At 60.6% G+C, this 27,063-nt stretch overlaps 1 protein-coding gene across 6 annotated transcripts; it reads left to right on the top strand.

The window, feature by feature from the left end:
* The first annotated feature begins 220 nt into the window (after positions 1-220).
* TEAD3 (TEA domain transcription factor 3) lies at positions 221-26,348 on the top strand. Of its 6 annotated transcripts, none has more exons than XM_064398876.1 (14): positions 221-362; positions 11,749-12,005; positions 15,356-15,420; positions 17,556-17,618; positions 17,750-17,812; positions 20,494-20,505; positions 20,833-20,970; positions 21,155-21,198; positions 21,302-21,363; positions 21,701-21,834; positions 21,961-22,134; positions 22,341-22,481; positions 22,650-22,802; positions 23,723-26,348. In XM_064398876.1, exons 2-14 carry the CDS (start codon positions 11,870-11,872, stop codon positions 23,834-23,836), a joined length of 1,299 nt encoding a protein of 432 aa, XP_064254946.1. In that variant the 5' UTR covers positions 221-362; positions 11,749-11,869; the 3' UTR covers positions 23,837-26,348. The 6 variants fall into 6 exon arrangements, with proteins under 6 accessions (XP_064254946.1, XP_064254948.1, XP_064254947.1 ...); XM_064398873.1 differs by having other exon boundaries at positions 236-362; positions 11,752-12,005; XM_064398878.1 differs by lacking the exon at positions 17,556-17,618.
* The last annotated feature ends 715 nt before the right edge of the window (positions 26,349-27,063 follow it).

Genomic DNA, 27,063 nt, shown 5'->3' with positions numbered 1-27,063 from the left:
GGGAAGTCCCGCGTCCCCGCTGCCCCGACGGAAGGGCCGGGAAGAAGAGGAGGAGGAGGAGGAGGAGGAGGAGGAGGAGGAGGAGGAGGAGGAGGAGGAGGAGGAGGAGGTGGGGAAGGAGGTTAGGGGAGGAGGAGGCGGCCCGGCCCGGCCCCGCCGCCTCCTGATTGACTCCCAACTTTCCGCTCCTCCCTCGCATAAACTTTCCCGTCGCTGCGCCTGGCTCGGTGCGCGGTCCCGGGAGCCCGCCGCGCTCCCCGCATTCCTCCGCCCGCCCGGCCCGGCCCGGCCCCGGCCCCGCTCCGGCCCCGGCCCCGCTCCCGGCACCGCGGCCGGCCCAGCCCCTCCGGAGCACGGAGCAGGTAAGCGCCCGCCGGGGAGAGACTCCCAACCCCCCTTCCTCCGCCTCCTCCTCCTCCTCCTGCAGCCCCTCCTTCCTCCCGGCGGATGGCGGGGGGCGGCGGGGTCGCACCGGCCACGCTCGCCCCCCGGCCGGCGGCTCGGTGCCTCCGCGGTGGGTGTGTGCTGGGGGGGCACGGCCGGGCCGTTCGCTCCCCCCGCGGTGGGGTCGCGGGGTGTTCGCCCCGTCGGGGCTGCGCTGCATCCCCGGGGTGACAAAGGGGCCTTGTGCCCGCACCTCGGGGCGGTGCGGAGCGGGGGTTGCCCGCCCCGGGCCGAGCCCCCCGGGGAAGCGGCGCGGGAGGGTCCCGGGGTCACCCGCGTGTCACGCTACATGTGTGTCACACGCATGTAGGGGATGACCACGCACTGAGTGTGTGCTAAACACTTTGTGCCTCGTCATAGGGGTGCTTTGCTAACAAGGCGGCAATTAGATGTATAATTTTCAGCAGTGTGTCATCTTTATTATTATTATTATTGTTTTATTTTTACACCCTCCTTGGGTTTGGTGTTGTTTTTTTTTTCCCCTTAACCCCCTTGGAAGGAAAACACGGCCAAGCCCTCACAGAGTCACCCACTTCCAACACCCCAAAACCACTCAGGCCCTATACAACACATTTGGCTTCTACTGACTGAGAAAAAAACCAGTTTGGGGAGAAACCAGCTGGAAATGACACCAGTGGCCGGGCTGGTGTGGCGGGCACCCCGCAGCTGTTGGGTGGTTGGCAGGGGGAAAGGTGAAGGCTGCGATTTTGGGGGGTTTTGGTGCTTTGCAGGGAGCCGGGGCCGGCCGGGCTGGGCGATGGTCCCATCAGCGAAGCGATAATCTCCTGTGTCAGGCACGCCGGGGTATTTTGGGCTCCGGCATCCTCTCTCCCCTCCTATCGCTTTACCCCGCGCGGGTACGTGCGTGTCGTGAGTCAGGGCATTGGCAGTGCCCGGCCACCCTGGGGGGCCCTGCCAGCCCGGCTGCCAGCCTCCCCCCGGCGCTGGATGCTGAGGGGAGGGTTGGGGTTTGCCAGGCTGCTGTGCCCCCCGTGCACCCGCTGGAGCTGGGGCCTCTGTGGCCTCACAGCCCACACCCCTTGGGGGTCGTTTCCCACAAGACTGGGAGAAGGAGGGTCCCCAAAGCGGGCGAGGGCTTGCTGAGGTCACTCAGTGGTGAAGCCAAAAGAGAAATGGGTAGGGGGTAGAAATGTGGGGTGCTGGGGCACTGCCACGGTGACCACCACCTGGGACCCTGGTGGCAGGGCAGGTGGTGGTCACTGTGGCAGTGCCCCAGCACTTCCCCACCAGAGAGGACAAACATGACTGTCCCATGGGGACAAGGCGCTGGATTTGGCCCTGTTTGGGTGTTATAGGGTCAGCATTCCCATGGGAAGAGACTGCAGATGGCTGTGGGCTGAGCAGCTCCTCCTGACAGCTGGGTGGCACAGGGGCACATTGCCATCCCCAGGGACCTCGAGCACCCAGCTACCTCCCCACCGTGGGCATGTGGCTGGCACCACGCTGGATTTTCTGACAGGAATAACCCTTTGAAAGCAGCGGGTCCAGCCACCTTCTAAAAATGGCACCCAGGGATTTCGAGGAGCCTCGTCCTGCCTGAGGTGCCTGCTGCTTTGGGGTGCAGCTCAGAGGAGGGGGATGTTTCAACCAGGGCACTTTGGACAGCATAACCCTCCAGCAGTCATCCCACATCTAAAATCCCTTTCCTCCAAAGCAGAATCCTCCAGCTCCATCAAGAAAAGGAACTTGCATCCATTTGCTATGCCATGCGGTGGCTGTTTATCATGATATCAGAAACAGCATCTCCTTTTAATCGCCTTTTAATCCCCATCTTGCCACCACCAAGTGGGTTGGGAGGCGAGTCCCGGTGGCCCTGGCGCTGTGCCCAAGGAAGGAGCCTTTTCCTGGCGGTGTGTGAGCAGGTCATGGCACTGAGGAGGTGGGGGTGGCAGCGGTAATCAGCTATAATTAATGTATTAAAAAGCAAGTAACCGCGCAGCTCCCATCAAACACACAGAGAGCACGAGGCTGGTGGCAGGTGAGCTCGGTGGCGAGACTGGGTGCAGCCAGAAAGGGCATAAATGGGCAATTTTGGGTGGTTTTGGGGTGGGAATTGTGTTTTCCTGTGTTCGTACCTCTTCTTCTGTCAGTGGGAGTGGGAAATGGAGGGGGGAAGAGGGAGAAGGGGCAGCAAAACCCTAACCAGGGGTGCTGTGGGATCTGTGTGACAAGAGCCATCCCGAGGCTCTTCTTGAGGTTGAAATCTCTCCTTCCATCACTGAACTGGAGGGATGCTTTCCAAAAAACATCCCATCTCTGGGAGCTTCCCCCTCTCATTAAATCCCTGATGGCTAGGGCAAGGGGCAGCCGGGACAGCGCAGTGTTTACATCTATTACCAACCACCCTTGGTTCTGGGAGCTTCCATCCACGGCGGATTTGCCGAGCGGCCAGGCCGTGCCCTGACCTCCTCAGCTGTTTGTCCAAGGTGTTATTTGGGGTGGGGGCCAGGCCGGGAGCCGCGGCAGCCGAGCCCAGGCCACCTGCGTGTTGTGGCTGGGGCAGACACCTGAAGCGCATGGGCGTTCGCTATTGCCACCGTCACGTGGCGACTTATGAAATGTTTTTTTGGAGGGAGGGAGGGAGGGAGAGAGGGAAGGAGGGAGGGAAGGTAATGATGGGGTGAGCCGGCGGGGCCATGCCCCGCACCAGCCTGCAGCGGGCACACGGCAGGAGCGGCTGCAGGCTGCGCGATATCGCGCGTCCCGATCCCGCTGCGGGTCTGGACATGCTGCTGCAGCTCTCCCGCTGTTTCAGCTCTCCCCGCCTGTGAAATTGGGAGCGAGGGGCCCCGGGAAAAACTCCTCGTGGTGCCGGTCAGCCTGGCCGTGGTGGTGGGAGCAGGGGGTGGTGTGGTGCTGGTGCTGTTTTGGGTGCCCCGTGCAGATCGTGGTAGGGTTTCTTGATGAATCCATGAGGCCGAGCCCTTTGGGGGTGACAGGCTGTGAGCCCCACGGTCTCGTTCTTGGGGTTGGCAGATGGTGGCCGTGTGGTGACAGTGTTGACAGAGGGCTCCACGCTGGTGCAGTGTACCTGTGGGTGAAGGATTTGTGGAAATACCGATCGCACGAGGCACGTCCCATCCTGGCAGCACAAATCCCCATGGAGCTCGTCCCCCCGTCCCGTCCCAAACAGATGTGATGCTCCAACGCCCCCAGCATCCCCAATTACACTGCCATGAGACAACAGCAGCCCCAAAACCCTCGTGCCCACCACTGCCACCTCCCAGCGGGGCTCTGGCTGTGTCCCAGCCTGTGCTGGTCCCTGCTCCATGAAGCCGACCCAGACTCACCCTGGGCTCGCTCCTGCGGCACTGAGGTGACAGCGGGGAGCGCTGGCTGTGCCGGCTGGCGAGGTGTGAGTGATGGAGGAGGCTGCTCCATCCCCTTCCCCCTTGCTGCCGGGGGATCGGGACCCGGAGCGTGTGCTGGCAGAGCTCCCCGGGGGTGGCCGCCGAGGGGACAGCAGGGCTGCAGCTAATTTTAGGAGGTGGGCAGAGCCTCCGGGGAAGCAGCCGGCTGGAGGGAGGTGTCGCACTCGCACCGCCGAGCATCGGGAGCGAGCGCGGGGTCACCGTGGCTCTGAAGATGCTGCCAGCCCACCTCGGTGCTCCGAGGTGCCCCCCGGCTGCTGGAGAGGCGGTGGGGCCGGGAAAACACTCGAGGGCAAAGCCCTTATTCCCGGCTGGCGTTATCCAGGAGGCGGGCGCTGCTCCGTGCCTCAGTTTCCCCGTGACCGTCTCGCCAGCGCTCCCCCGGCGCAGTGCGGTGGAGGCAGGAAGGCTGGCCGGGCTCGGGGATCCTCGCCTGCGAGCGCCAAGCCTTATTATTTCCCCACAACTGTCTCCTCCTCGCTCCTCGTAAAATTAGATCCAGCTGTTCACAATAGCCACTAACTTCTCTCCGGAAGATGTTCAAAGTTTACAGACGCGGGTGCGTGGAGGATGGGCTGCCGTTCCCATGCCAGCTCCTCGCCCTTCCCCCAGAGGCAGCCAGCTCCTGCCTCCCCCCCGCCGGCTTAGGCAATTCGGGTTTAGGAAGAAGCACACCCGCACGCAGGCATGCGAGCTGCCGACCCAGCCGAGCGTCGGGTTTTTATTAGCAGGAAGATCTGGGCGCTTCACAGTCCGGGAGAGAAGGTCTGCTCCAAGACCCTGCTCCCTGCCCAGAGAGAAGGTCTGCTCCAAGACCCTGCTCCCTGCCCAGGAGAGAAGGTCTGCTCCAAGACCCTGCTCCCTGCCCAGAGAGAAGGTCTGCTCCAAAACCCTGCTTCTCCTTTCCTGGGGGAGAAGGTCTGCTCCAAGACCCTGCTCCCTGCCCAGGAGAGAAGGTCTGCTCCAAAACCCTGCTCCCTGCCCAGGAGAGAAGGTCTGCTCCAAAACCCTGCTTCTCCTTTCCTGGGGGAGAAGGTCTGCTCCAAGACCCTGCTCCCTGCCCAGGAGAGAAGGTCTGCTCCAAAACTCTGCTTCTCCTTTCCTGGGAGAGAAGGTCTGCTCCAAAACTCTGCTTCTCCCTGTTCAGGAGAGAAGGTCTGCTCCACGACCCTGCTTCTCCCTGCCCAGCTTTGTGCCAGGGTGCTTGGTGGATGAGTTGGGCAGGGTTCTGTTTTCTGTGCTTGCCAGCACCTGTGCCCAGCTCATGGCACGAGTTTGGGCTCCAGCTCTGGCATGGGGTGGCTGCTGTGTCCCCTTGCAGCCTTGCCTGGGTGGCACTGCAGAGTTGTCAGGGTCCAGCTGTGGTGTTTGGACACCAGTGTGCTGGGCAGGGGTCTAACACACTGTGCTGGGCTCTCTGGCACTCTTGGGCCGTGCTCCTCGCTGGAGCTCCTTTTACCAAGAATACTGCCTTCTTGTATTTTTAGCAGTTTTCCTCCCCAAGGATTCCAGGGCAATTTTTCAATCTGCGGGAGCTGGAGTCGCTGTGCCCGTCTCCAGCTCCGGGCTCGGGCCGTGGCAGGAGATGCTGGGGGAAGGCCATGAGCTGCCCCGGGCTCCCAGCACGCTCCTGGCACGCACGAGGATTCCCTGGGACTGTCTGGGGGTGGTGGCAGCAAAATGGTGCTAAATCAAAATCTCCCTTTCTGGGAATAAATCACGGATGGGGTTTGTGCAGGGCAGCCTGTACCTGCTGTTGCAGCTCCTGGAGGACTCAGCTGGGCACTGCTTTGAGCAGGAGGGCAGGGAAGCATGTCCCCCTCACGGGGGTGACAGTGCAGTGTCACATTCTGTGCCAGACTGGCAGCCAGGGACGTCTCCGTGTCTCAGCTGGGGTGGTAATGCCTGCCCGGTGTCTCAGGAGCTGATCCCCCCAGTCCCTTCTCACTCCCCACATCCCACGGGGTTTTTCTGGCTGGGAGCTGAGCGTGGCAGTCGGTGCTGACCCTGGGCTCCAGCAGTGCCACAGAGCGGGCAGTGGGCACAGCTGCTGCCTGGGCAGGCTTGGGTTTCACGGGGGCGGAGGAGGCTGGGGGCAGGTGTGAAATTCATTGCAGCCTTCCTCCTCCTCCTCCTCCTCCTCCTCCTCCTCCTCCTCCTCCTTGCCTGGTAGTGTCCCCTGGGAGATGTTTTCCCTGGCCCTGCTGCAATGGCATAAAATGGGGTCAGCAGCACCTGGAGCTCTTCTGTGGAAGCATTTCTCCTCCTAGGAGCAGGGCAGAGGGCTGGTGGGGTCTGGCTGGCCCCAGTGGTAGGACACTGTCCCACTGCAGGCACAGAACTGCCCGACCCAGGCTTCCCTGGTGCTCCCCTGACACCAGAAACTCTTATTTTCCCTTTGGGACAAGCTGGGAGTCCCCAAGGACTCGGGACTTCTTGAGCTCATTGCAGGGGATGTTGAGGAGAAGGCATCCTGGGGTGGATATATTTTGGCCAATTCAGCAGTCCCCAATGGGTGCTGTGCCCAGCACTGCCTGTGCCATGGGCTACCAGCTCTGGGGGTGTCACGGGACAACACGGGGGTGGCCCATCCCCAGCAGGCAACTCCAACCCTGTTGTTTCCATCCAGCTCGTTTCATAACACAGAGAGCAATTAATGCTCTAAAAGCTTTCTATTTATGCGCTGCTGGGTGAAACGCCCCGTCCTGGCTGGGCAGGGCAGTGTAATTGGGCCAGGGAGGCACGCCGGGTTACAGTGTCCGTCTGTCCTCTGCCCTCGGGTCCTGAGCCTGAAGACTCGAGCAAAACCGGCTCAGGTCCTCCAGAAGGTGAAACCTGGCTGTGCCACCCTGCCAGGACTGGGGAGAAGGAGGGCATGGAGGGGTTGGCGTGGGTGCCCGTGATTCTGCCATTAGGAGGGAGCTGTGCCCTGGCTTGGCCTCATCCCCTTCCTCCTCTCTACCCCAAATATTTTGGGGGCAAATGGCTCACGTTTTCTCTTTGTTCACCCACAGCTCCCTGGGATGAGGGGTCTGAGCATCCCTCAGGCTCACATGGCTGAGCAAGGACCAGCCACATCCCTGCCAGCCCAGGGCTTTGCTGGGAGCTAGGGGACCCCTTGGCTGGTGGGGTCCAGCTGGGGCTGGGGGGCATGGGGAGCCGGGGGCAGCCCTGGCACTCCTCCTGACCCTGGTGGGATGCTGCCACGTGGCTTCCTGCGGTTTCCTCGCTCCAATTGCTTCCTGAGCCGCCCGCCAGGCCGGAAGGGACAGGAAGTGATAGAGGGGAGGAAATGAGTTGGGCTGTCTCACGGGGAGCTGGCCTGGTGCACTGGGGGCTCTGCCACCGGCTGGGTGCCCAGACTGTGCCAGGGGACCTTTCAGAGAGGATGTGGCCAGTCGGGAGGTGCAGACCTGGGTGGGAGAGAGCAGGGTGGCCACCGCTCCATCCAGGAGCCAGGGAATCCCTCACCACAGCCTGAGCTGTTTGGAAGAGCAGCACAATGTAAACAAAGCTCCTTTCACCGCCCTCGTGCCGTGCCACCCGCCTCGGTGAGCTCTGGCTGTCCCTGGCACAGCCATGTGCCAGCCAGGATGGTGTTTCCCTGCAGGAATGGGGCACGGTGTGCCCAGAGGGTCCCTGGGCAAGGTGCCAGGGATGTGGGGCTCCTGTGAAGAGCTGCAGGGACATCTTGGCAGAGCCGAGAGCATCCCGCTCTGTGCACTGCAGAGGGCACGGCAGCGTCTTCTCTGGTGTGCTGTGGTCTTGCTGGCGTCCCCCAGGAGCTCCACAGCTTTTGGGTTTCCTCCCAGGGGCTCTGCGGAGCTGGTGGCCCTGTGACTGTGTGGGCAGCATTCCTCCTGGCCGTGTCACCAGGTGGGGAGAGGCAGGAGCAGGGACACGGCCCCAGCCAGCGCTCCCCTGCCTGAAACGAGGGGCGTGTTAACAAAAACCTCTGCCTGCCTACAAATCAGTGCCAGAATCAGAGCCCAGCTGTGCCCTCGCTGAGCCCCGGTGTGCCAGGGCACGAGGAGCTGGCTGCCCTAGAGCCCCAGCTTTGATGGCTCACAGAGCACTCAGCACCAGGGAGGATGGGACTCGTGTCCCCCTCGCCTCCAGAGTGTGGGTGCCATCAGTCACGGTGGCAGGGAGGGGTGACAGCAGCCTCGTGTTCCCCCACAGGGCTGGTGCAGGCGGCACTGGGCCAGTGCAGGGCTGAGCTGCTCTGTGCTGGTCCTGCCCGGGCTTGTCATGAACTTTTATCCTTTAGCCGTGGGGTCTGGGTGCAGGGGGGAGGGAGAAGGGCTGCACAGCCCTGGGCCCCTGCACGGGGAGGCAGGATGGAGGCAGGATGCAGCTGGATCCCCCTCCCTGTCTTTGCAGGGCTCTTTGCCTCCGCAGTGTCCCCAGCACCTTTGCAGAGTCCTTTTGTCCCCATGTCCCCTGCCACCTGGGCAGCCCCAGGTAAGAAGGGGTCCTTGGGGCTGCTCTGTCCCACACCTTGTCCCTCTGGCCAGTGCCAGCGGGGGACATGCTGTGCTGCAAACCCCTTGGTGACCGTGCCCTCCGCTCCAGGTGGTTTGAGGAGAAGCTGTGACAACAGCCACCACCCCTGTCCCAGTTTGGGCAGGACACAAAGGTTTGGGGCAGTGCAAGGGCTGCTGGGGGTGAGACAGCCTCACGGTGCACCAGATGGGATGGAGCTTTTGGGGCTGACCATGCTGGGGAAGAGGGATATGCTGTCCCCCAGCTCGGCAGCACGGCTCAAGGATGAGGTCTGGGTGCAGTGTGGGAGTGACGGGCACCTCTGCCCGTGTCACAATGTCCCCGTGCTGCCAGCCCCAAGTGCCACCCCTGTGCCACCCTGCACGTCCCTGAGCCAATCCCTATCGTGGCTGGTTGTGCTGGATCCAGCAGCACCTTGCTGCTGTCCTTTGGCACTCACAGGGTGCCCACGGTGCTTCTCTGACTGCCTCTGAAGTATTTCCTTCCCTCACCCGCCACAAAACACCCATTTCTCAGGCGCCCTTCCCTCTTTGCCTCCCCCTTTGCTTTGGAAGGGTTTAAGGAGGTTTCCTGTGGCTCTAGCAGGGTCCCCAGCCCCAAGCAGCTCTCCCAACAGGGTGGCTGCCTGCAGCCCCCCTCCCTGCTCAGGTTTCCCTCACATCCCCTGCCCCTGGTGCTGGGGCCAAGCCCTGGGAGCTGTGGGAACACCATCCCAGTCTCCTGAGCAGCCGTGACCTGGCAGGGAGATAAGGGCTGCCCTGGAGGCATCCTGCCCTGCAGGCATCCTCCCCTGCCTGCTCTGGGCACCACATCCACTGGGGGACCCTCCAGCCCCCTCTGAAGCTGTGGGCTGGAGCGTGTGCCCCCCACAAATTCAGGGCGTGAGGGGCGAGTGAGCTGCCCACCCTCCTGGCCTGGCTGTCACTGACCATCCCCTCTCAAGGGTGGTGAGCATCCTCAGAGTAAGCAAGCATCCCCTGGGGATGTGGGTCAGTGGTCCCCAAACCCTGCGTGTGCCCCCCACAAATTCAGGGCATGAGGGGTGAGTGAGCTGGCAGTGGGGACACCCTCCTGGCCTGGCTGTCACTGACCATCCCCTCTCAAGGGTGCTGAGCATCCTCAGAGTAGGCAAGCATCCCCTGGGGATGTGGGTCAGTGGTCCTGGGGTGCCCAAACCCTGCAGAGATGCCCGTGCTGTGGGAGGGGGGGTCTTCCTGCCCTGGGGAGCAGCTGGGAGGCAGGATCCTGCCGGTGACATGTTTTCCGGCAGGTCCGGTCCCCTTGCCTGCGCGGAGCAGGTCTGGCCGCGGTCTCTGCAGGCTGTCCAGCCGTGCCGGTTCCCTAATTGCTGCTGTTGTTGGTGTTTTGTAAGGGCAGGGTGGAGCGGCACTCGGCCGTGCCTTGCGTCAGCGCGGTGCATGCACCCTCCCTCCAGGAAATCCAATGTCCCGGCCAAAAGCAGGTTCGGTGGAGGAGGAGAAGGAGGAGGAGCTGCTTCCTCGCACCTTGGCCGGGGCCCCAGCATCACCCTCCCTCCTCTCCCAGCTTCCCTGAAAAGGCTGGGCTGGGATTTCCCTGCTGGAGGGGGAGCGGGGTGGGATGGGGCTGGGGAGCTCCAAGGGAGGGGGACGCGTGTGTCACAGGCAGGGTGTGGGGGCAGCTGTCACCCTGGCTGTGCAGGCAGCGCCTGGCACGGTGACCCGGGGCGCTGGGCACAATGCCTGCCGTGGTCCAGCCAGCCCCGTGGTGGTTTTGCTCCCAGCCCTATAGCTTTTCTCTTGGCCCCCAAATCACCCATCAGGGAGGGCAGGGTGGGTCTGGTGAGTCCCTGTAAAGTCACCCTCCGGCGCCAGCTCTTGGGGCTTTCCCCTGTTAGGATGAGCTGATGACAGCCCTGTGGGTGCTGCTGGGTCCTGGGCTGGCACTGGGCTGCAGGGTTCCTGGCACTGAGATTTTGTGACACTGGGGTCTGGGTTTGCTGAGGGGTCTGGGTTTGCTGTGGGGTCTGAGACCATTGAGGCCTTTGGGGGCTGCTGCTGACGTGCAGTCTCAGGTTCCCCCATGTCTGGGGGTCCTGGGAGACCAGCCAGGGCTCAGCACCAAGGCAGTTTCACCCCCGTGTAGGTGCCCACGGGGACAGAGCCCTGATGCTCTGAGCTGTAGGACGAGTGAGGCTCCCCCTGGCCTGTCCCCTTATTCCACCCTCTCCATCCCTGTGTTCCCTGCCCTCCCATCCCCAAACCCTGCGGGGTTTGCGCCCTGCATCCCTGCCGGGGTGTCCCCAGCAGCAGGCACAGCGGGGTGCCGCTGGCCCGTCCTGCCGCCATCCCTGCCTTGGCCGGCTGGCTCGATCCTACAATCCAGTTCTCCTTATTTGGCCACAGTGCTCAGCAAGAGGGGGAGAGGCGGCAGCCGGGGGGGGACGGGCGGCGGGACCGGAGGGGCTGACATCACATCGCGACGAGGGAGAGAGCAGGGATGGGGGGGCTAAGTTTCTTTTTTTATAAAAGGAAAAAAAAAAAAAAAAAAGAGAGAGAGAGAGAGAGAGGCAGCAAGCAAGGCCTCGCAGCGCACTTGAGCCAGCGGGCTCAGCAGTTCCTTTAAAAGGAGATGTCTGTGCTGGAGACCTTTGTACACTCCCAGCCCGTCCGGGAAGCGCGGCGGCGCAGGAGACACCTCTCGCTCCCACCGCCGGCAGCTGCCGCCAAACATGTTATTGCAAAACACTGAAACGCTGCGCTGGGAGCTGGGCAGGACGAGGAGGAGGAGGACTGAAGGCTCCCCAGCATCACCCACCAGCTGGGGAGGGCTCGGGGCCCCAGCTGAGCATCCCTAGGGTGGGGGGCCTCTCCTGGTGCCAGGGGAGCGCTGCTGGACGGCTCTGGCCACCTGGTTCCCATTAGTGGGGTCTGGCTTGGGGCTGCTCAGCATCTCCCTTCAAATCCCAGCTCTGCCTTTGCCAGGCGTGGTGGAGCTGGGATTTTGGGGCCTAGGGGTGTTTTTTGGGCCAGCTTGCCCAAAGAGACTGCTGTTTGGCGGTGGGTGCTGGAGCAGGGTCAGGTTCACAGGCTGTGGGGCTGCTGCCACCCTGTCCCGAGGTGTCAGCTATAAACACCATGTGCCCAAGTTCCTTGTATGGGTAATACAGTAGCTGGGGGCAGTTTCCTTCCCAAACTTTATTTGGGTGGATCCTGGGTGGTCACTTGTGGCTTGGATTTGGGGGTACTCATAGAAATCCTGCTCTGCCCCCGAGGAAAGCCTGTTTGTGTGTCTGATGCCTTGCAATGAGATGCTGCTCTGGGTGCCAGTGAGAACAGGGCCAGCAACAGCCCTGGCACCACGCTGTCACTGCACCCCGTGCCCCAGCAAGGCTTCCTGGCTCTGACAGGTGTCCCCTGTGTCCCAGCAGGTTGTCCCATATCCGTGGGGGCTCAGGGTCGGAGCCCAGAGCAGCCAGCACCATAGCGTCCAACAGCTGGAACGCCAGCGGCAGCCCTGGGGAGGGGCGGGAAGATGGCCAGGACGGCATGGACAAGAGTCTGGACAATGATGCCGAGGGAGTGTGGAGTCCAGACATCGAGCAGAGCTTCCAGGAGGCGCTGGCGATCTACCCACCCTGCGGCAGGAGGAAAATCATCCTCTCAGATGAGGGCAAGATGTACGGTGAGTGACGGCGGCGGGATGGAGGCACAGCACGGCCAGGGCTGAGCTGAAAAACCTCCTGCCCCAAGCCCACGCTGGGGTGTCGCCCTCGAGCATCCCCCAGCCCCGAAAGGAGCTGGCTGGGGTTGATCTGGAGCTGGGCTGGGGAGGTGGCAGTGACCTGTGTCCCTCCCTCCCGCTCCCTCCCTCTCTCGGCCCTGCCGGACCGACTGGTTTGGTGAAGCCGTGGGGCAGGGAGCGGGCACAGGACAGGGCAGCCCCAGCCCTGCTGCTCCCCTGTGCCTCCAAAAACCTCCCCAGACCTTCCCCAACCGGACCTGGTGGCCAGAGCACCCTGTGGCAAGGGTCACTCACCCACCCTGAGCCGCCTGCACCCAGCTCAGCTTTTGGTGACTTCATTGGTGGCAGCGGGGCTGGTCAGCCCCACTGAGGGGATGATTTTGGTGTGTCAGCCTCGTTTTTGGTGTCTCCCAAAACTCTCTATCCCTGCCAGGATAGGGACTGGTACCTCCTGCCCTGCACATCCCGTGATGTCACCCCCAAGGGCCAGTGACCTCAAATTCAGGAGCAGGCTGCCATATTACCAACACGCCACAGTGACAACAGGACCAGGGCTGGCATCTCTGTCCCCAGCCCCCAAAATCCACCTGCCCAGATGCTGCTGGCACAGCACTGGCTCCCCCAGTGCCACTAGAGAGAGGCAAAAGGGACGAGGCTTGCTGGAGAGCACTATGCCCCTGTCCCCACAGCCGTGCCAGCTACCTGTGCCACCCCACTTGCCAGGGCCCCCCACCCACGGCACGGGGGCTGCTGGAGGAGCGGGCTGGGGGGGAGGTGGAGGAGCCCAGGGCTTCCCAAGCGTGTGCATTTTTTGGATTTCTCTGGGAATAGCTGAAGTGCCGCCGGGAGCCTGGCCCTTCGAAGCACGCCCCAACCGGTTTTTCCAGCCTTGCAGAGACATCTGGCAGCTGCTTAAAGAGGCAGCAGCCCCTGCCGGCCTTTCATCTCCCCCCACCTTCCCCAGCACCTCCCCTCTGGGACCCCCAGCACCCCTGGCTGGCATTACCAAGGGCACCAGAGGCACTGGCAGCACAGGGGATGCCAGCACACGGCAGGATGGGGTGCCAGCGCCTCTGCTGTCCTTCACCACCCCTCTTTTTGGGGGTTCCAGGGTGCCCAGGGCACCCTGGCAGGCTGGTGCCAGCTCTGCGGGGGTGGCAAGGCAAGGTGGGAGCTGGGGAGCCAGGACCCAGCACGGGCACACTGGGCCTTGCTCCGCTGGGTTATTTTTAACCCAGCCTGTCCAACTGGTTCACGTGGTGGTGTCAGGGGAGAGGAATTTGGGGAATGTGGTAATTTGGAGGAGGACGTGCCCTCTCGGAGGGAATGGCACGGTCCAGATGAATCACAGGGAAAAGGGACAAGGGACAGGGCACGTGGGCACGGGGATGGCTGTGAGGGTGCAGCCCTGGGCATGGCGTGTGGCAGGATGGGTGCAGGAGATGCTGGGCACTAGGGCTGGCGCTGGCTCACCGAGTCCAGGAAAGCCCCACATTTCTTTCCTGTATTTTTTTCCCCCATATTTCATTCCCACAGGCAGGATATGGGGCACAGAGGATGGCATTCAGGAGCAGGGCATGCAAAGGGGGTGTTTGAAGGTGTACCCCCAAACTGGGGCTCAGCAGCAGGCTCCCTGCTGTGGGTGTCATCTCACCTGGGCTTGAAGGGACACCCTTGAAGACCTGGCCCCTGCTGGGTGCTAAGGAGGGCGCCAGGAGGGGTGGGAGCTGTGCCTGGGGGTGCCACCAGGCTGTGCAAGGGGCCACCCCCATTGTCACCCACCCTGCAGCTCCTTGCCTGGCACGGGCACCCCGAGGGGCAGCTGTCTCTGCGTGCCACCTGGCCCTGTCTGTCCCCATGTGTGTGTCCCCCCAGGAGGGCCCAGTTGCTGTGGGGCTGGGAGGGGGCCAACGGGGTGGAATGGGGGGGTTGGGGGTTGTATTTTTTTTTAAGGGATTTTTTTTTTTTTAATTCTTTTAAAGCTGAAACCTGCTCCAAGGGCATTTCGACAAGTTCCAACCGCGACCATCTGGTCCATTAAAATAAATCTGGCGTGCCTGGCTGCCCCCGTGCGCGGGGGGGTCCGGCGGGGGCCGGGGGGGCCGGGGCCGGGAGAAGAAAGCTCCCAGCTGCTCTGACGTTTGAACGTAGATTGGCCACAGCTGGCCCCCGAAATGTGGCGCAAAAGCAACTTCTGCTTCGAATTAGACCGGGACGTTAGGAAATACTGGTGGAAAGGCCAGCACGGCTTGTGAACGGGAAGCGGGGTGCCCGGGGTGGGGTGGGGGGCTAGCCCGGGACCCCCGCGGGCACGGCTGCCCGGGGTGGGCTCGCTGGGGGCTGCCGTGGGCTTCGAGGGGCGCTGTGGTTTGTGATGGGGGTCCCTGGTGACTGTCACCTCGCTCTGAGCCGCGGGGGTGGTAAGGCAGCTTGGGGGGTGCCCTGGCCTGGCGTGGCCACCCCCGTGTCCCCGAGGTCGCCCCGGCGCTGTCGCGGCAGCGCCACCTCCTGGCAGCGCCTCCCTCGCCAGCGCGGGGGCGCGGGGGTCCGGGGGGATCCCCCCTGTGCCGGGGCTGATCCCCACGTGTGCCGGGATGATCCCCCCGTGTGCCGGGATGATCCCCCCGTGTGCCGGGACTGATGCCCCCCGTGCCCCGGGGCTGATCCCCCCCTGTGCCGGGGCTGATCCCCACGTGTGCCGGGACTGATGCCCCCCGTATGCCCCGGGGCTGATCCCCCCGTGTGCCCCGGGGCTGATACCCCCTTGTGCCGGGGCTGCTGCTCCCCCTGTGCCGGGGCTGATTCCCCCGTGTGCCCCGGGGATGATCCACTCCTGTGCCAGGGCTGAGCCCCCCGTGTGCTGGGACTGATCCCCCCTTGTGCCGGGATGATACCCCGCGGGGTCCGGGGCTGATCCCCCCGTGTGCTCCAGGGATGATCCACTCCTGTGCCGGGACTGATGCCCCCCGTGTGCCCCCCGTGCCCCGGGGCTGATTACCCCACTGTGCTCCGGGACTGATGCCCCCCGTGTGCCGGGGCTGCTGCCCCGCAGGGTCTGGGGCTGCTGCCCCCCCTGTGCCGGGCTGATCCCCCCCCGTGCCTCGGAGCTGATTACCCCACTGTGCTCCGGGACTGATGCCCCCCGTGTCCTGGGGCTGATGCCCCGCGGGCTCCGGGGCTGCTGCCCCCCGTGTCCCCCCTGTGTCGGGGCTGATGCCCCTCGTGTCCCCCGTGTGCCCCGGGGCTGCTGCCCCCCGTGTCCCCGGGCTGACCGCAGGCTCTGCCCGCAGGTCGTAACGAGCTGATCGCCCGCTACATCAAGCTGCGAACGGGGAAGACCCGGACGAGGAAGCAGGTGAGGCGTTGCTCTGCTTTTTCTCCCGGGGTGGGCTCGGGGCGGGGTGGGAGGCGGTGCCAGGTAAGCCCGAGGGGCAGCGGATGTCCAGCTGTCATCTGTGTCCCCTCCTCGAGCCACCGCTGCTGCCAGCGGGTCCCCATCCTCTGCGAGGGGCTTGGTCTGTGAGCACAAATCCCCTGGGGTTTCCTCAGCCCCAGGATGCCTTGAAATTGGGGTGTGGGGGCAGGCAGCACCCGGGCCCCCCGCTGGCTGGGGTGACCCTGGGGGTGGCAGGAGCCCCCAGACTCTCTCTGGGCAGTGTGTGTGTGTGTCTGTGTGTGCCTTCTGCATCTGGGGACTGTTCCTAGCTCTGCCCCTTGCCAGGCTTTGTGCCACTTGGTGCCACAGCAAAGGCACTCCAGGCCCCATGGGCTGAGAGCAAGGCATCCCCGTGCCAGCCAGGGATGCAGGGGCAGGCTGTGTGGGGCTGTGGTGCTGGTCCTGCTGGGGCTGGAGGTACCACGGAGCCCTTGTCCTGCTCTCACTGCCCTGCCTGGCTGGATGCTGGGGCAGGCAGGGCACACAGAGGTCCCTGCAGGGCACACAGAGGTCCTTGCAGGGCACACAGAAGTCCCTGCAGGGCACACAGAGGTCCCTGCAGGGCACACAGAGGTCCCTGCAAGCCCTTGCTTCACCAAACGTGTCTGAGGAGTGGGTTGCTGCAGCCCTCAATGAGACATGTCCCTTTGTCATGTGTCCCATGGCTCTTCCCTCCCCTCGTGGTGGTCCCCAGGCCACCCATCCAGGCAGAGCCCTTGGAGATGGTTGGGTTTGGGACACTTATTCTGGGACTGTTCCATGCCACAAGTCCCCACAGGAGAGGGACTCTGGTCCCCAGCACTGGAGAGGTCATTCCTCCAGGACTTATGCTGAAAGGAGAGGGACCAGGGTCTGACCTCTGGTTTTGTGTTCAGAGCAGTGCCAAACAGCACTTCATTTCTGGGTTAAACACTTAACTGGGCCCCCCTCCATGGGGAACTCTGGGATCCCTCTGTGCAGTCGTCTCCTGGGCAGCCTGGTGTCTCCTCTTGGACAGCCTGGCACTGGTGGTAGCAGGTTTTTGCCAAAATCAGCCCTGAAGCATGGATGCGTGGATGGCCACCCTTCCAGTGGATGGCCCCCCAGCCTTGCTGTGCCTTTACTGCCTGGACATCAGCCCCTTTTCTTTAGATCTTGCTCTTACAGGAGCCTGGACACAAAACCCCAACTTTCTCACCTTTCCCATGTGCAAAACCAGCAGGAGCCCTGGGGCAATGTGCCAGTTCCTCCTGGACCCACAGGCCCCACCAAGTAACCCAGGGCGCCTCAAACCTGCCAGGCTTATGGTGCTGGCAGGGTCTGTCTGTCTGTCCCCAAGAAGTGATAAATGGGGACCCACCCCCTCAACTGCAGCAGTTTTACACCAAGGAGCTTGACCCCAGGGCACCTCAAACCTGCCAGGCTTATGGTCCTGGCAAGGTCTGTCTGTCTGTCCCCAAGAGGTGGTAAATGGGGACCCCTCAACTGCAGCACCTTTACAGCAAGAAGCTTCACCCCAGGGCACCTCAGACCTGCCAAACTCCATAAGCAAGGTCTGTCTGTCCCCAAAAGGTGGTAAATGGGGACCCCTCAACTGCAGCTCCTTTACACCAAGGAGCTTCACCCCAGAGCACCTCAAACCTGCCAGGCTTATGATGCTGGCAGGGTCTGTCTGTCTGTGCTCAAAAGGTGATAAATGGGGACCCACCCCCTCAACTGCAGCAGTTTTATACCCAGGAGCTTCACCCCAGGGCACCTCAGACCTGCCAGGCTCCATAAGCAAGGTCTGTCTGTCTGTCCCCAAGAGGTGGACCCCTCAACTGCAGCACCTTTACACCAAGGAGCTTCACCCCAGCCTGGGGTGGGCCCAAACCAGCCTCACGCAGCACCGGGGTGCCCCCTCACTTTCCTTCCTGCAGCTCCTGGCGGGTGCAGGACCCCGAGCACCGCGGGGAGCAGCCGAAGCGCTGCCCCGCTCCTGCACTCCCTGCCCCGGGGACAGAGCCCGCCCTGCCGGGGGAGCACATCTTCACACTCTCTGTGTTTTCCTTTCCGAACGGCGTGGCGGGCGCTAGGTGTCCAGCCACATACAGGTTCTAGCTCGGAAGAAGGTGCGGGAGTACCAGGTTGGCATCAAGGTACGTTGGCGCCCTTGCCCAGGTGTCCGCGGCGGTGTCTCTGTGAGCATGGGCAGCCCCTCTCCTTCCTCCTCCTTTCCTCTGGTTGACGGCTCTGCTGTTCCCCCTCTCCTTCTGCTCTCTCTCTGCAGGTCTCTAGCCACTTGCAGGTTCTTGCCCGACGGAAATCTCGTGAGATTCAGTCCAAGCTGAAGGTACGCCCTGCCTCGCCTGGCCCCCGCCTGCTACAGCTAACGCGCTGGGCTCTGCCGTGTGCTGCTTGCTTTCCTGTTTTGCCTCTCCTTTTTTTGGTGTTTTTTTTCCTTCCCCCTCACTTGGCTCCTTGGGTCAGGTGGTTTTTACAGGCGGCGTTGTGGGATGCCCAGAGGGAGGTGCAAGGAGGGGAGCAGAGCTCTGCCCTTTCCTCCAGGAGGGTGAATGTGGTGCCAAATCCCCTCTTTGCATCCAGGCAAGGACTCTGCCCTGGGGAGATGTGGGTTTAAAGCCTCCTCTGGTGGTGTGTGAGGGCTGCCCCACCTTTTGGGCCATCAGGGGTTCTCCCACAAGGAGAAGGGCCCCCCAGGGCAGCCAGTGAGGCAAAGTGAGGTTCAAGCAAGGTGTGCCAAGGCCCTCCACACCCGAGCCTGACCCAGCTCAGTGTGGTGCTGGTGTGATGTGGGCAGAAGCAGGGGGGCCCAGGGGTCCCTGCAGGCTGCCAGCCCAGTGGCTTGTGGTGCAGCAGGGTGTGAGCACTGCCAGGGGCACCACAGGGATGTGAGTGGCAGCGGGTCCAGCTGGGGCCATGCTGGGGACAAGGACACAGTGCCAGGAGCCAAGGGAGCCAAGTGAGAAAAAAAATGGATCATTCTCTCTCTCTTTCCTGGTTGGCTTTTCTTTTCTTCCTTCCTTCTTTCCCTCATCCTGACTGGAGCCCAACTAACCTTTCCATAACTGTTCCCACCAAACCTTGTGGTGGCAGCGGGGAGGGTGATGATGGGGGGACATGGCCAGGACTGAGGGCATCACCAAAGGCCCAAGCCCTGCTTGGGTTGCACCCACGTGATGTGAGGTGGGGCACAGAGAGGTCCTCAGTGCACAGCCACCCACTGGGGACAGCCAGCTGCTGCCATGCCTCAGTTCATCTCTGCACTGTCACACCAGGAGCAGCTCCTTGGGTAGCCCCAGGGGAGATTTGCTGCCTTGCAGTGTGAGTGGGAGCCCAGGAAATCTTTCAGCCTGATGGCCTTGAGGTCCCAAAGGCATCACCAGCTCCCCCTGTCCTGTGTCCATGTCCAGCACTGAGGCTGGCAGTCACAGCTGGCAGCGAGGGGCGCTGGCAGAGCTGGAGCATTCTCATCCTCAGAGCTTTAATAAACTCCAGCTTATGCTGCCTGGGTGCCCACCAAGGTGTGCCCCCCAAAGACCAGCAGGGACCCCAGTGCCCCATGAGGGGATGCCAGGAGGGCTCCCACAGCCAGACCAGGGTTTGGTCTGCTAGGAGAAGCCAGGGAGAGCATCTGAAACTTATTTTGGGATGCTCCTTTGGGCTTGTATGCCTTAAAGCCAGGCTCCAGCCCCAAGAGAGAGTCAGGGATGTGAGGGGGGCAGGCAGCAAAGTCAACAGCAGCAGAAGACTTTACAAAATTAAAATAAAATAAAATAAAATAAAATAAAATAAAATAAAATAAAATAAAATAAAATAAAATAAAATAAAATAAATAAATCTTTCCTTGCCACATGGCACAGTGCAGAGCAAGGGCAAGTTGGAGGCAGCAGTGACCCCAGGGGTCCATGGCTGTGCTCTCCATGCCCAGCCATGCTGCCTGCAGGATTCTGGATGGAGCAGCCAGGGCAGAGATCCCCCTGGACAATACTTGAGGATACAGAACATCCCTTCTCAGGATCAGTGCAGGCAGCCCCCTGCCCTCAGCCAGCACTGTGGGGTGACCCACGTCCTGTGGGATGAAGACACTTCCATGAGCAGTATCTGTATTTTTGAGCTGCAGTGTCTGTATTTTTGAGCTGCAGTCAGGTATCTGTATTTTTGAGCTGCAATGTTTGTATTTTTGAGATGCAGTATCTGTATTTTTAAGCTGCAATGTCTGTATTTTTGAGCTGCAGTCAGGTATCTGTATTTTTGAGCTGCAGTGTCTGTATTTTTGAGCTTCAGTCAGGTATCTGTATTTTTGAGCTGCAGTATCTGTATTTTTGAGCTGCAGTCAGGTGTGTGTTCGTGCTCCTGGCATGTGGCTGCACGCCCGCCCTCCTGCCCTGCCCCGGGTGAAAATAAATGAAGCATTGATCCCTGGGGAAGGTTCAGAGGGAAAGCAGAGGGTGTGCTCTGGGACCAGCATGAACGTGTCCTAGCAATGCAAGTGGAGGAGCAGCCCTGCTCTGGGCCAGGCCTGGAGCCCTGGAGCTCCTGCCCAGCAGTGCTGTGACTTTTGCAGCAAAAGGAAAAAGAATTGGTCTCCTCTGTCAGTGCACACACAGCACAGGGGGTGAGCCCAGGAGGCTGTAGAGGATTTAAACAGCCAAGAAAGGCACAGGCCTGGCTCACCAGTGACCTCTTAAGAGTGGGTGGGGGACTTTGGCATCCCATTCCTGGTGGGATTAAGCCTGGCATCAGTGGCCACCGTGTGCATCCCTGGGGAGCAGCCAGGGCTTCACTCCCCAGGTCGGGCTGTGGTGATGAGCCAGCATGGGGATGGTGATGACCCAGCTGTGCTGGTTTCAACTGGGGTGCAGTTAATTCTCTTTACCCCCATGCCTGTGCTCTGGAGAAAATTAACTCTGCCCCAGCTGACACCAGCAGTGACTTAGGGGAGGTGTACAGAGTGCCCAAAGGTTCCCATGACACTCTAACCTTTTTTTTTTCCCTTTCTTTTGCGGACAGGCCATGAACTTGGTAAGTTGAGCTTGAGTCTGAAATTCCTTTTGTTCCCCACTGCATTGTGCCCTCTCCAGTGGAGGGGCTAAAAACCCTTCACGTCCCCAAGGAGGGAGGGCCAGCAGCAGTGGGAGGGGGCATTTTCCAGACCCGTCAGCTTTTGCCCAGAGGATTTTGGCAAGCTTCAGGTGTTAATTAATGTTTGGGAGGGGGTGGGGGGATCCCTCTGCGCCAGGCTGGGCTGTGGGATTGGCTGCTGGCTTTACAAAACCTGCCAGGCACGCTGGGATTGAGGGAGCTCAGTCTGCCCCTGTGTAACCCCCCCTGTCCCCCTGTTCCCCTCAGGACCAGGTCTCGAAGGATAAGGCTCTGCAGAGCATGGCTTCCATGTCCTCAGCGCAGATCGTGTCAGCCAGCGTCCTGCAGAACAAGCTCAGCCCCCCTCCTCCTCTTCCTCAGGCCGTCTTCTCTGCTGCCCCCAGGGTGAGGACAGCCCCACACGGGGACAGCCCGGGCTGGTGGGGACACACATGGGGCAGGGGGGTGTTCAACAGCATTCTCAGCCCTGGTGGCAGTGCAGGGCTCCCTGCTTTGCAGCAGGTGAGCAGGGAAATGTTGGGAGTGGGGAGAGTCAGAAGACTGACTCTTCCCTGTGCTGTTTTCCCAGTTTTGGAGTGGGCCTATCCCAGGACAGCCTGGACCCTCTCAGGAGTAAGTACAGACCCCTCCACACCCAGCACCAGCAGGACCCCACCTTGCCAAGGGGCTGGGGCATCCCGGCCTTGGTGACCTGATGATGCTTTTTCCTTTCCAGCATTAAACCGTTTGCACAACCAGCTTACCCCATCCAGCCACCCATGCCTCCATCACTAGCCAGTAAGTCATGTCCTTACCCCCTTGGAGGGAACCCAGTGTCCCTGCCTGAGTCTGTCCTCTCTCCCTTCCCATGCATGGTGCCACCCACCTGTGTCTCCTCCCCAGCTCTAGTGGGGGAAAATCCTGAGCTGAAATCCAGCAAAAAGCTCCCCAGTGAGCGGGACCCTCCAGCCCCTTCCCACTGAGTACACCTCGTGTTTTAGATGTTTTACCCACCGTGTGCTGGGAGGGAGCTGGATATGGGAGGTGGGGGCTGCAGGGGGGACAGCAGCATTGCAGGGGGGGTCACCCCGGTTCCTGGCTGTCCCCCCACCCCCGTGTCACTCCCCTGGCCCAGGTTACGAGCCCTTGGCTCCGCTCCCGCCAGCTGCCTCGGCCGTGCCGGTCTGGCAGGACCGCACCATCGCCTCCGCCAAGCTCCGGCTCCTCGAGTACTCCGCCTTCATGGAGGTGCCCCGGGATGCTGAAACGGTAAAAAATCCCCTCTGTGCACCCACCTCCCGCCTGGCACGGCGCCCGTCCCTCCCTCCCCGTGCCTGGTGGCGCCTTGCTGCTGCCTGACCCGTCCTGCTGCTGTCCCCACCCCGCTCCCTACAGTACAGCAAACACCTCTTCGTGCACATCGGCCAGACGAACCCCTCCTACAGCGACCCCCTGCTGGAGGCCGTGGACATCCGCCAGATCTACGACAAGTTTCCCGAGAAGAAGGGCGGCCTCAAGGAGCTCTATGAGCGTGGGCCCCAGAACTCCTTCTTTCTCGTCAAGTTTTGGGTATATATGTATTTTTTTGTTGAGTTTTGGGTGTAACCCTCCTCCTGCTGGGAGGGTGACTGTGGGGAGGGTCGTGCTCAAGCTACAGGCTCATTGAGGGTCAGGCTCTCTGCTGGCAGAGCTGGAGCATCCTGGGCAGCTCATCCCCATGGGGAGCTGGGTGTGGTGGTGCCTCACGGGACCCTCTGTCCCTCTGCTCTCTTCAGGCGGATCTGAACAGCACGATCCAGGACGGGCCAGGGACCTTCTATGGTGTCAGCAGCCAGTACAGCAGTGCAGAGAACATGACCATCACAGTCTCCACCAAGGTGTGCTCCTTTGGGAAGCAGGTCGTGGAGAAGGTGGAGGTGAGTTCCATGTCCCGCTGCATCGCGAACGGGTCGGAGTTAGTCCGTGATGGGTCCTGGGATGGAGAAAACCCCAGAGCTGGGTGTAGGACACATGAGTACCATGTTTATGGGTGGGGTGGAGAGGACAGTGCCATGTCCCAGCTGCTCAGCTGGCTGTCCCCGCAGACGGAGTACGCGCGGCTGGAGAACGGCCGCTTCGTCTACCGCATCCACCGCTCCCCCATGTGCGAGTACATGATCAACTTCATCCACAAACTCAAGCACCTCCCGGAGAAGTACATGATGAACAGTGTCCTGGAGAATTTCACCATCCTGCAGGTATAGCTCCCCTCCTTTTCCAGGGGGTGTGTCCCACCAGGAGTGTGGAGCCCACTCTTGGATCGACCCTGCTGGCCCCGCACTGACCTGGCTGGGCCTGAATTCCAGGGAGCAGATCTTGGTGGTGCAAACAGAGTGGCTGTGCCCAAGCCTGGACAAGTCTACCAGATAACAGGGAGCAAAATTTTCATGGTGTAATTAAATTGGCTGCGCCTGAGTTTGATTTCACCAAATAATCTGTATCAGTCTTTGGTGATGCAAATGCAGTGGCTGGGCCTGAGCCAATTCAACTTCCCCCCAAAAAAATTTTGGTGGTGCAGTTCGAGCTGTTCCTGAGCCTGTGCAACATCCCCAAAACTCTGTAGTAAATTTTCATGGTGCAATTAAATTGGCTGCACCTGAGTGTGTTTGACTTCACCAAATAATCTGTAGCAGTTTTTGGTGGTGCAAATGCAGTGGCTGGGCCTGAGGCAATTCAATTCCCCCAAACAAATTTTTGGTGGTGCAGTTCGGGCTGTTCCTGAGCCTGTGCAACATCCCCAAAACTCTGTAGTAAATTTTCATGGTGCAATTAAATTGGCTGCACCTGAGTGTGTTTGACTTCACCAAATAATCTGTAGCAGTTTTTGGTGGTGCAAATGCAGTGGCTGGGCCTGAGCCAATTCAACTTCCCCAAAAAAATTTTGGTGGTGCAGTTCGGGCTATTCCTGAGCCTGTGCAACATCCCCAAAACTCTGTAGTAAATCTTGATGGTGCAATTCAATTGGCTGTGCTACTGCCTGTGTGACCCCACAAACAATGGGTAGCAAACGTTTTCATGGTGCAAAGCGGCCGTGCCTGAGCCCAAGATCTGCAGCCCCCCAGGCAGCAGCCCTGCCCACGGGCACAGCACTCCCCTAACCCCCTCTGCTCTGCTGCAGGTCGTTACGAACAGGGATACCCAGGAAACCTTGCTCTGCATTGCCTTCGTTTTCGAGGTGTCCACCAGCGAGCACGGCGCCCAGCACCACGTGTACAAGCTGGTCAAGGACTAGGGGCCCCTGGGGACAGGCAGGGCCACGAGGGGCCTGCAGGGGAGGGAGGGGGCCCTGCAGAAATGCCACCCGTGCCTGTTGCCTTGTGAGAAGTCATTTGAAGACAGGAGGAGGAAGAAAAACAATAGCCAAAAAAGACTGACTTGTGATGATCGCAGATGTTTTCTACTTAGGAACAGTTTCTTTTTTTTTTTTTTTTTAATAAATAAATAAAATTACCAAAAAAAAAAAAAAGAAAAAAAGAAAAAGAAAAGAAGAATGGGAAAGGAAGTGTAGGGAGAAAGGAAGGCCACATCTGGTGCTGGAGAGGGAGAGAGCAGCCCTCGGTGTTGCTGATGGAGGCCAGGATCCCAGCGTGCCAGCAGCAGGACGAGGAGCAGAGGAGGAGCCCTCCTTCCACGCCAGCCTTGCTCAGAAGTGGCTCTGGGCCTGAGAGGAGAGGAGAGCAGCGAGCATGGACGGGCAGGAGGATGCAGCACCGTGCCAGGTCTGGAACTGGTGGGCATGGCAGCGACAGCAGCGCTGGCACCGCGTGGCACAGCCCAGGGCACGGGGGATGGACAGGCAGGGTGGGGCAGGGGGACACTGCCACCCCCAGGGGTGCTCCTTCTCCATGCCCTGGGAACCAGTGAAGGCATGAGGGCATTGACAATGCAAACCACGGGGGTTTATGGCTCCTTTTTTTCCTTTTTTTTCCTTTTTTTTTTTTTTTTTTTTTTTAATGAAAGTGCTTTTTAATACTTTTTAAAAAGACACCATGCTTGTAATCAGGCTGATGGCCCTCTGCAGTGCCAGGTGCTGCCCTCCCACCCTGCATGGGAAGTGGCTTGTTTAGGGAAAGGTTTGGGGTGCCTCCACCTCTGGCTGGGATTTGTGGGGGATTCCTCGTGCTGTGTTCAGGAATTGCACTTGGGGCTGGCCCAGGCTCAGTGTCCCCACTGTGGCTGCTTGCTGAGGAGTCGTGAGTGCAGAGCAGTGAGGGGCAGATTGCCTGATTTATTTTGTGTATGTACATTTTCCTTGTTTCTTTTATTTTTTTTGTTGTTCCTTCACCTTTTTTTTTGCCTTTTTTCTGCAATGACTGTTCCAAACTGCTCCGTCCACTCTCCTGCATCCTGTGGGGAGTGGCCAGGGAGGTGCAGGGAAAAACATTGAGCAGTGCAGGGCCAAGCTGTCAGTGGGCAAGGAGAGAGACAGAGAGGGGACAGAGACCAGGAGGGGTGCCAGGAGAAGGGACTGGGTCAGCTTGGAGGTATTTTTGTGGCTGCAGCCCAAAGTAAGCCAAGGCAGAGTGCCCAGTCCTGAGGCTGCAGTTGCAAGGGCAGAGTCTGGGGAAAGCAGCCCCAGGCTGCAGGAGGGTCACAGAGGGACAGAGGTGGCAGGGAGCAGGGTGGCAGGAGGCTGGCAGGGGGACAGAGAGCCCGGGGTGGCCAGGTCTGGATGGGTTTCTCATGTTGGCAGGGGAGTGAAGGCAGTGGGAAGGAGGCAGGGGTGTTCTGAGGGGCACTGCAGCTGCTTTGGGAGGGGGACAGGGCAGGGTTGGGCTCAGTGCAAGGAGCAGGAACAGCCCCAGAGCTCAGGAAGGTGCCTTGGCTGCTGCCTTGGTGCCACGTGTCCTGTGAGGCATGGGGACTTCGACCTCTTGCTGCTGGGAAAAGCCACCCATCCCTGAGGGAAGGGGCAGAGCCAGCCCCGGGCCAGGCTCTGGTGGGACTGGACTGAGGTGGCTGCAGTGAGCAGGGCAGACGGAGCAGGGAGGGAAAAAGAGAGAAAAAATCCAAAGCCAGGCACTGGCAAACCATGCCAGGGCTGTGCTGGGCCTCTCTGGCCAAGTTCTCATATGTAGCATGTTTGTTTGTTGTTTTGTAGGTTTTTGGGTTTGTTTTTGGGTTTGTTTTTTTTCCTTCTGTTTCACTCACTGATCTAAAACTCTGGGAATGCAAACTCAGAAAGCTCCCCCACCATAAACCACAGGCGTGCCCACTCCCAGCCCTGATGGGGGACGAAGCTCTTTGTTAACTGGACCGGTTTGTGCCTCCATCCCTCCCTCCCTCCATCCCTCCTTCCCTGCCTCCCTCGTGCCTGCACCGAGCCCAGGGCTCACACTGCACCCCACGCACACAGACTGCTGCCCCCAGCAGCCCTGGCTGGGGTTTAGCCATGATCCCAGAGACACTTTCTCAGCTCCCCCAGCCCCTCCGTTCGCCTCCAGTGTATTTATGAATTTCACATGAAGTACTGTTTTATTTTTTTAAAGACTTTGTAAAGCTTACCAGGGTTACAATCACCATTTTTAGAGCTGCGTCAGTCCACAATGTTAAAAAATCCAATTTTTTTATGTATTATATTTTTTGTGTATTTTTTTTAATCCAGCTGTGATGGGTTGTATCATATATTTGTTGTGTTTACTGTATCTGTCCAACTTCAAAGAGAGGAGACTGTGGAGCTCCGAAAAAACTACGGTCTGCTAAAAAAAAAACCATTAAAATTATTTGTTCATGGGTTGGCTCAAGCCGTTCTGAAGTTTATATTTTATTTCATGGGATTTCCTTCTTCACCCAGGACTATGAGAGCTGCCATGTCCCATGTAACCCCTTGGCAGGGACCCCAATTCTGGGGTACCAGGATGCTGCATCCTGCTGCGTTTTGCTCTAGTTTGCATCACTGCTGCAGGGTTTGCTTGGGAAAAGTTGGGCTGGCCATGGCAGACGCTTCCCTGCAGCATCCCTGGGTTCAGGAACACCTTTTATGAACGGGGTGACAGAGGGGATGCTCTGTCCCAGCGCTCACCAGCACCCTCCAAGCCCTGCTCGCGGTGTCTCAGCTGTTGGTCACACACCTCATCCTCCACTCAGGGACACTCGTGTTTCACCCGCAGCCGTTTCCCCCGTCCCGCGAGCCCCCAGCACCCCGCAATCCCCCCCGCACCCCGTTATCCCTCCCGCACCCCGCAATCCCCCCCGCACTTCGACTTCCCCCCTGCACCCCATCCCTCCCGCACCCCGCCATCCCCCCCGCACTTCGACTTCCCCCCCGCACCCCGCTATCCTCCTGCACCCCATCCCTCCCGCACCCCGCTATCCCGCACCCCGACATCCCTCCCGGACCCCGTTATGCCCCCGCACGCCGTTATCCCCCCGTTACACCCATCCCACCCCGTTACACCCACCACACCCGCCCGGGTTCCCTCCACCCATCCCGGCCCCATTCCCCACCCCGGCCCCGGT

The sequence above is a fragment of the Passer domesticus genome, chromosome 25, assembly GCF_036417665.1.
Source record: "Passer domesticus isolate bPasDom1 chromosome 25, bPasDom1.hap1, whole genome shotgun sequence".
NCBI classification, from domain to species: Eukaryota; Metazoa; Chordata; class Aves; order Passeriformes; family Passeridae; genus Passer; species Passer domesticus.
This window is presented reverse-complemented; position numbering and strand designations above follow the sequence as displayed.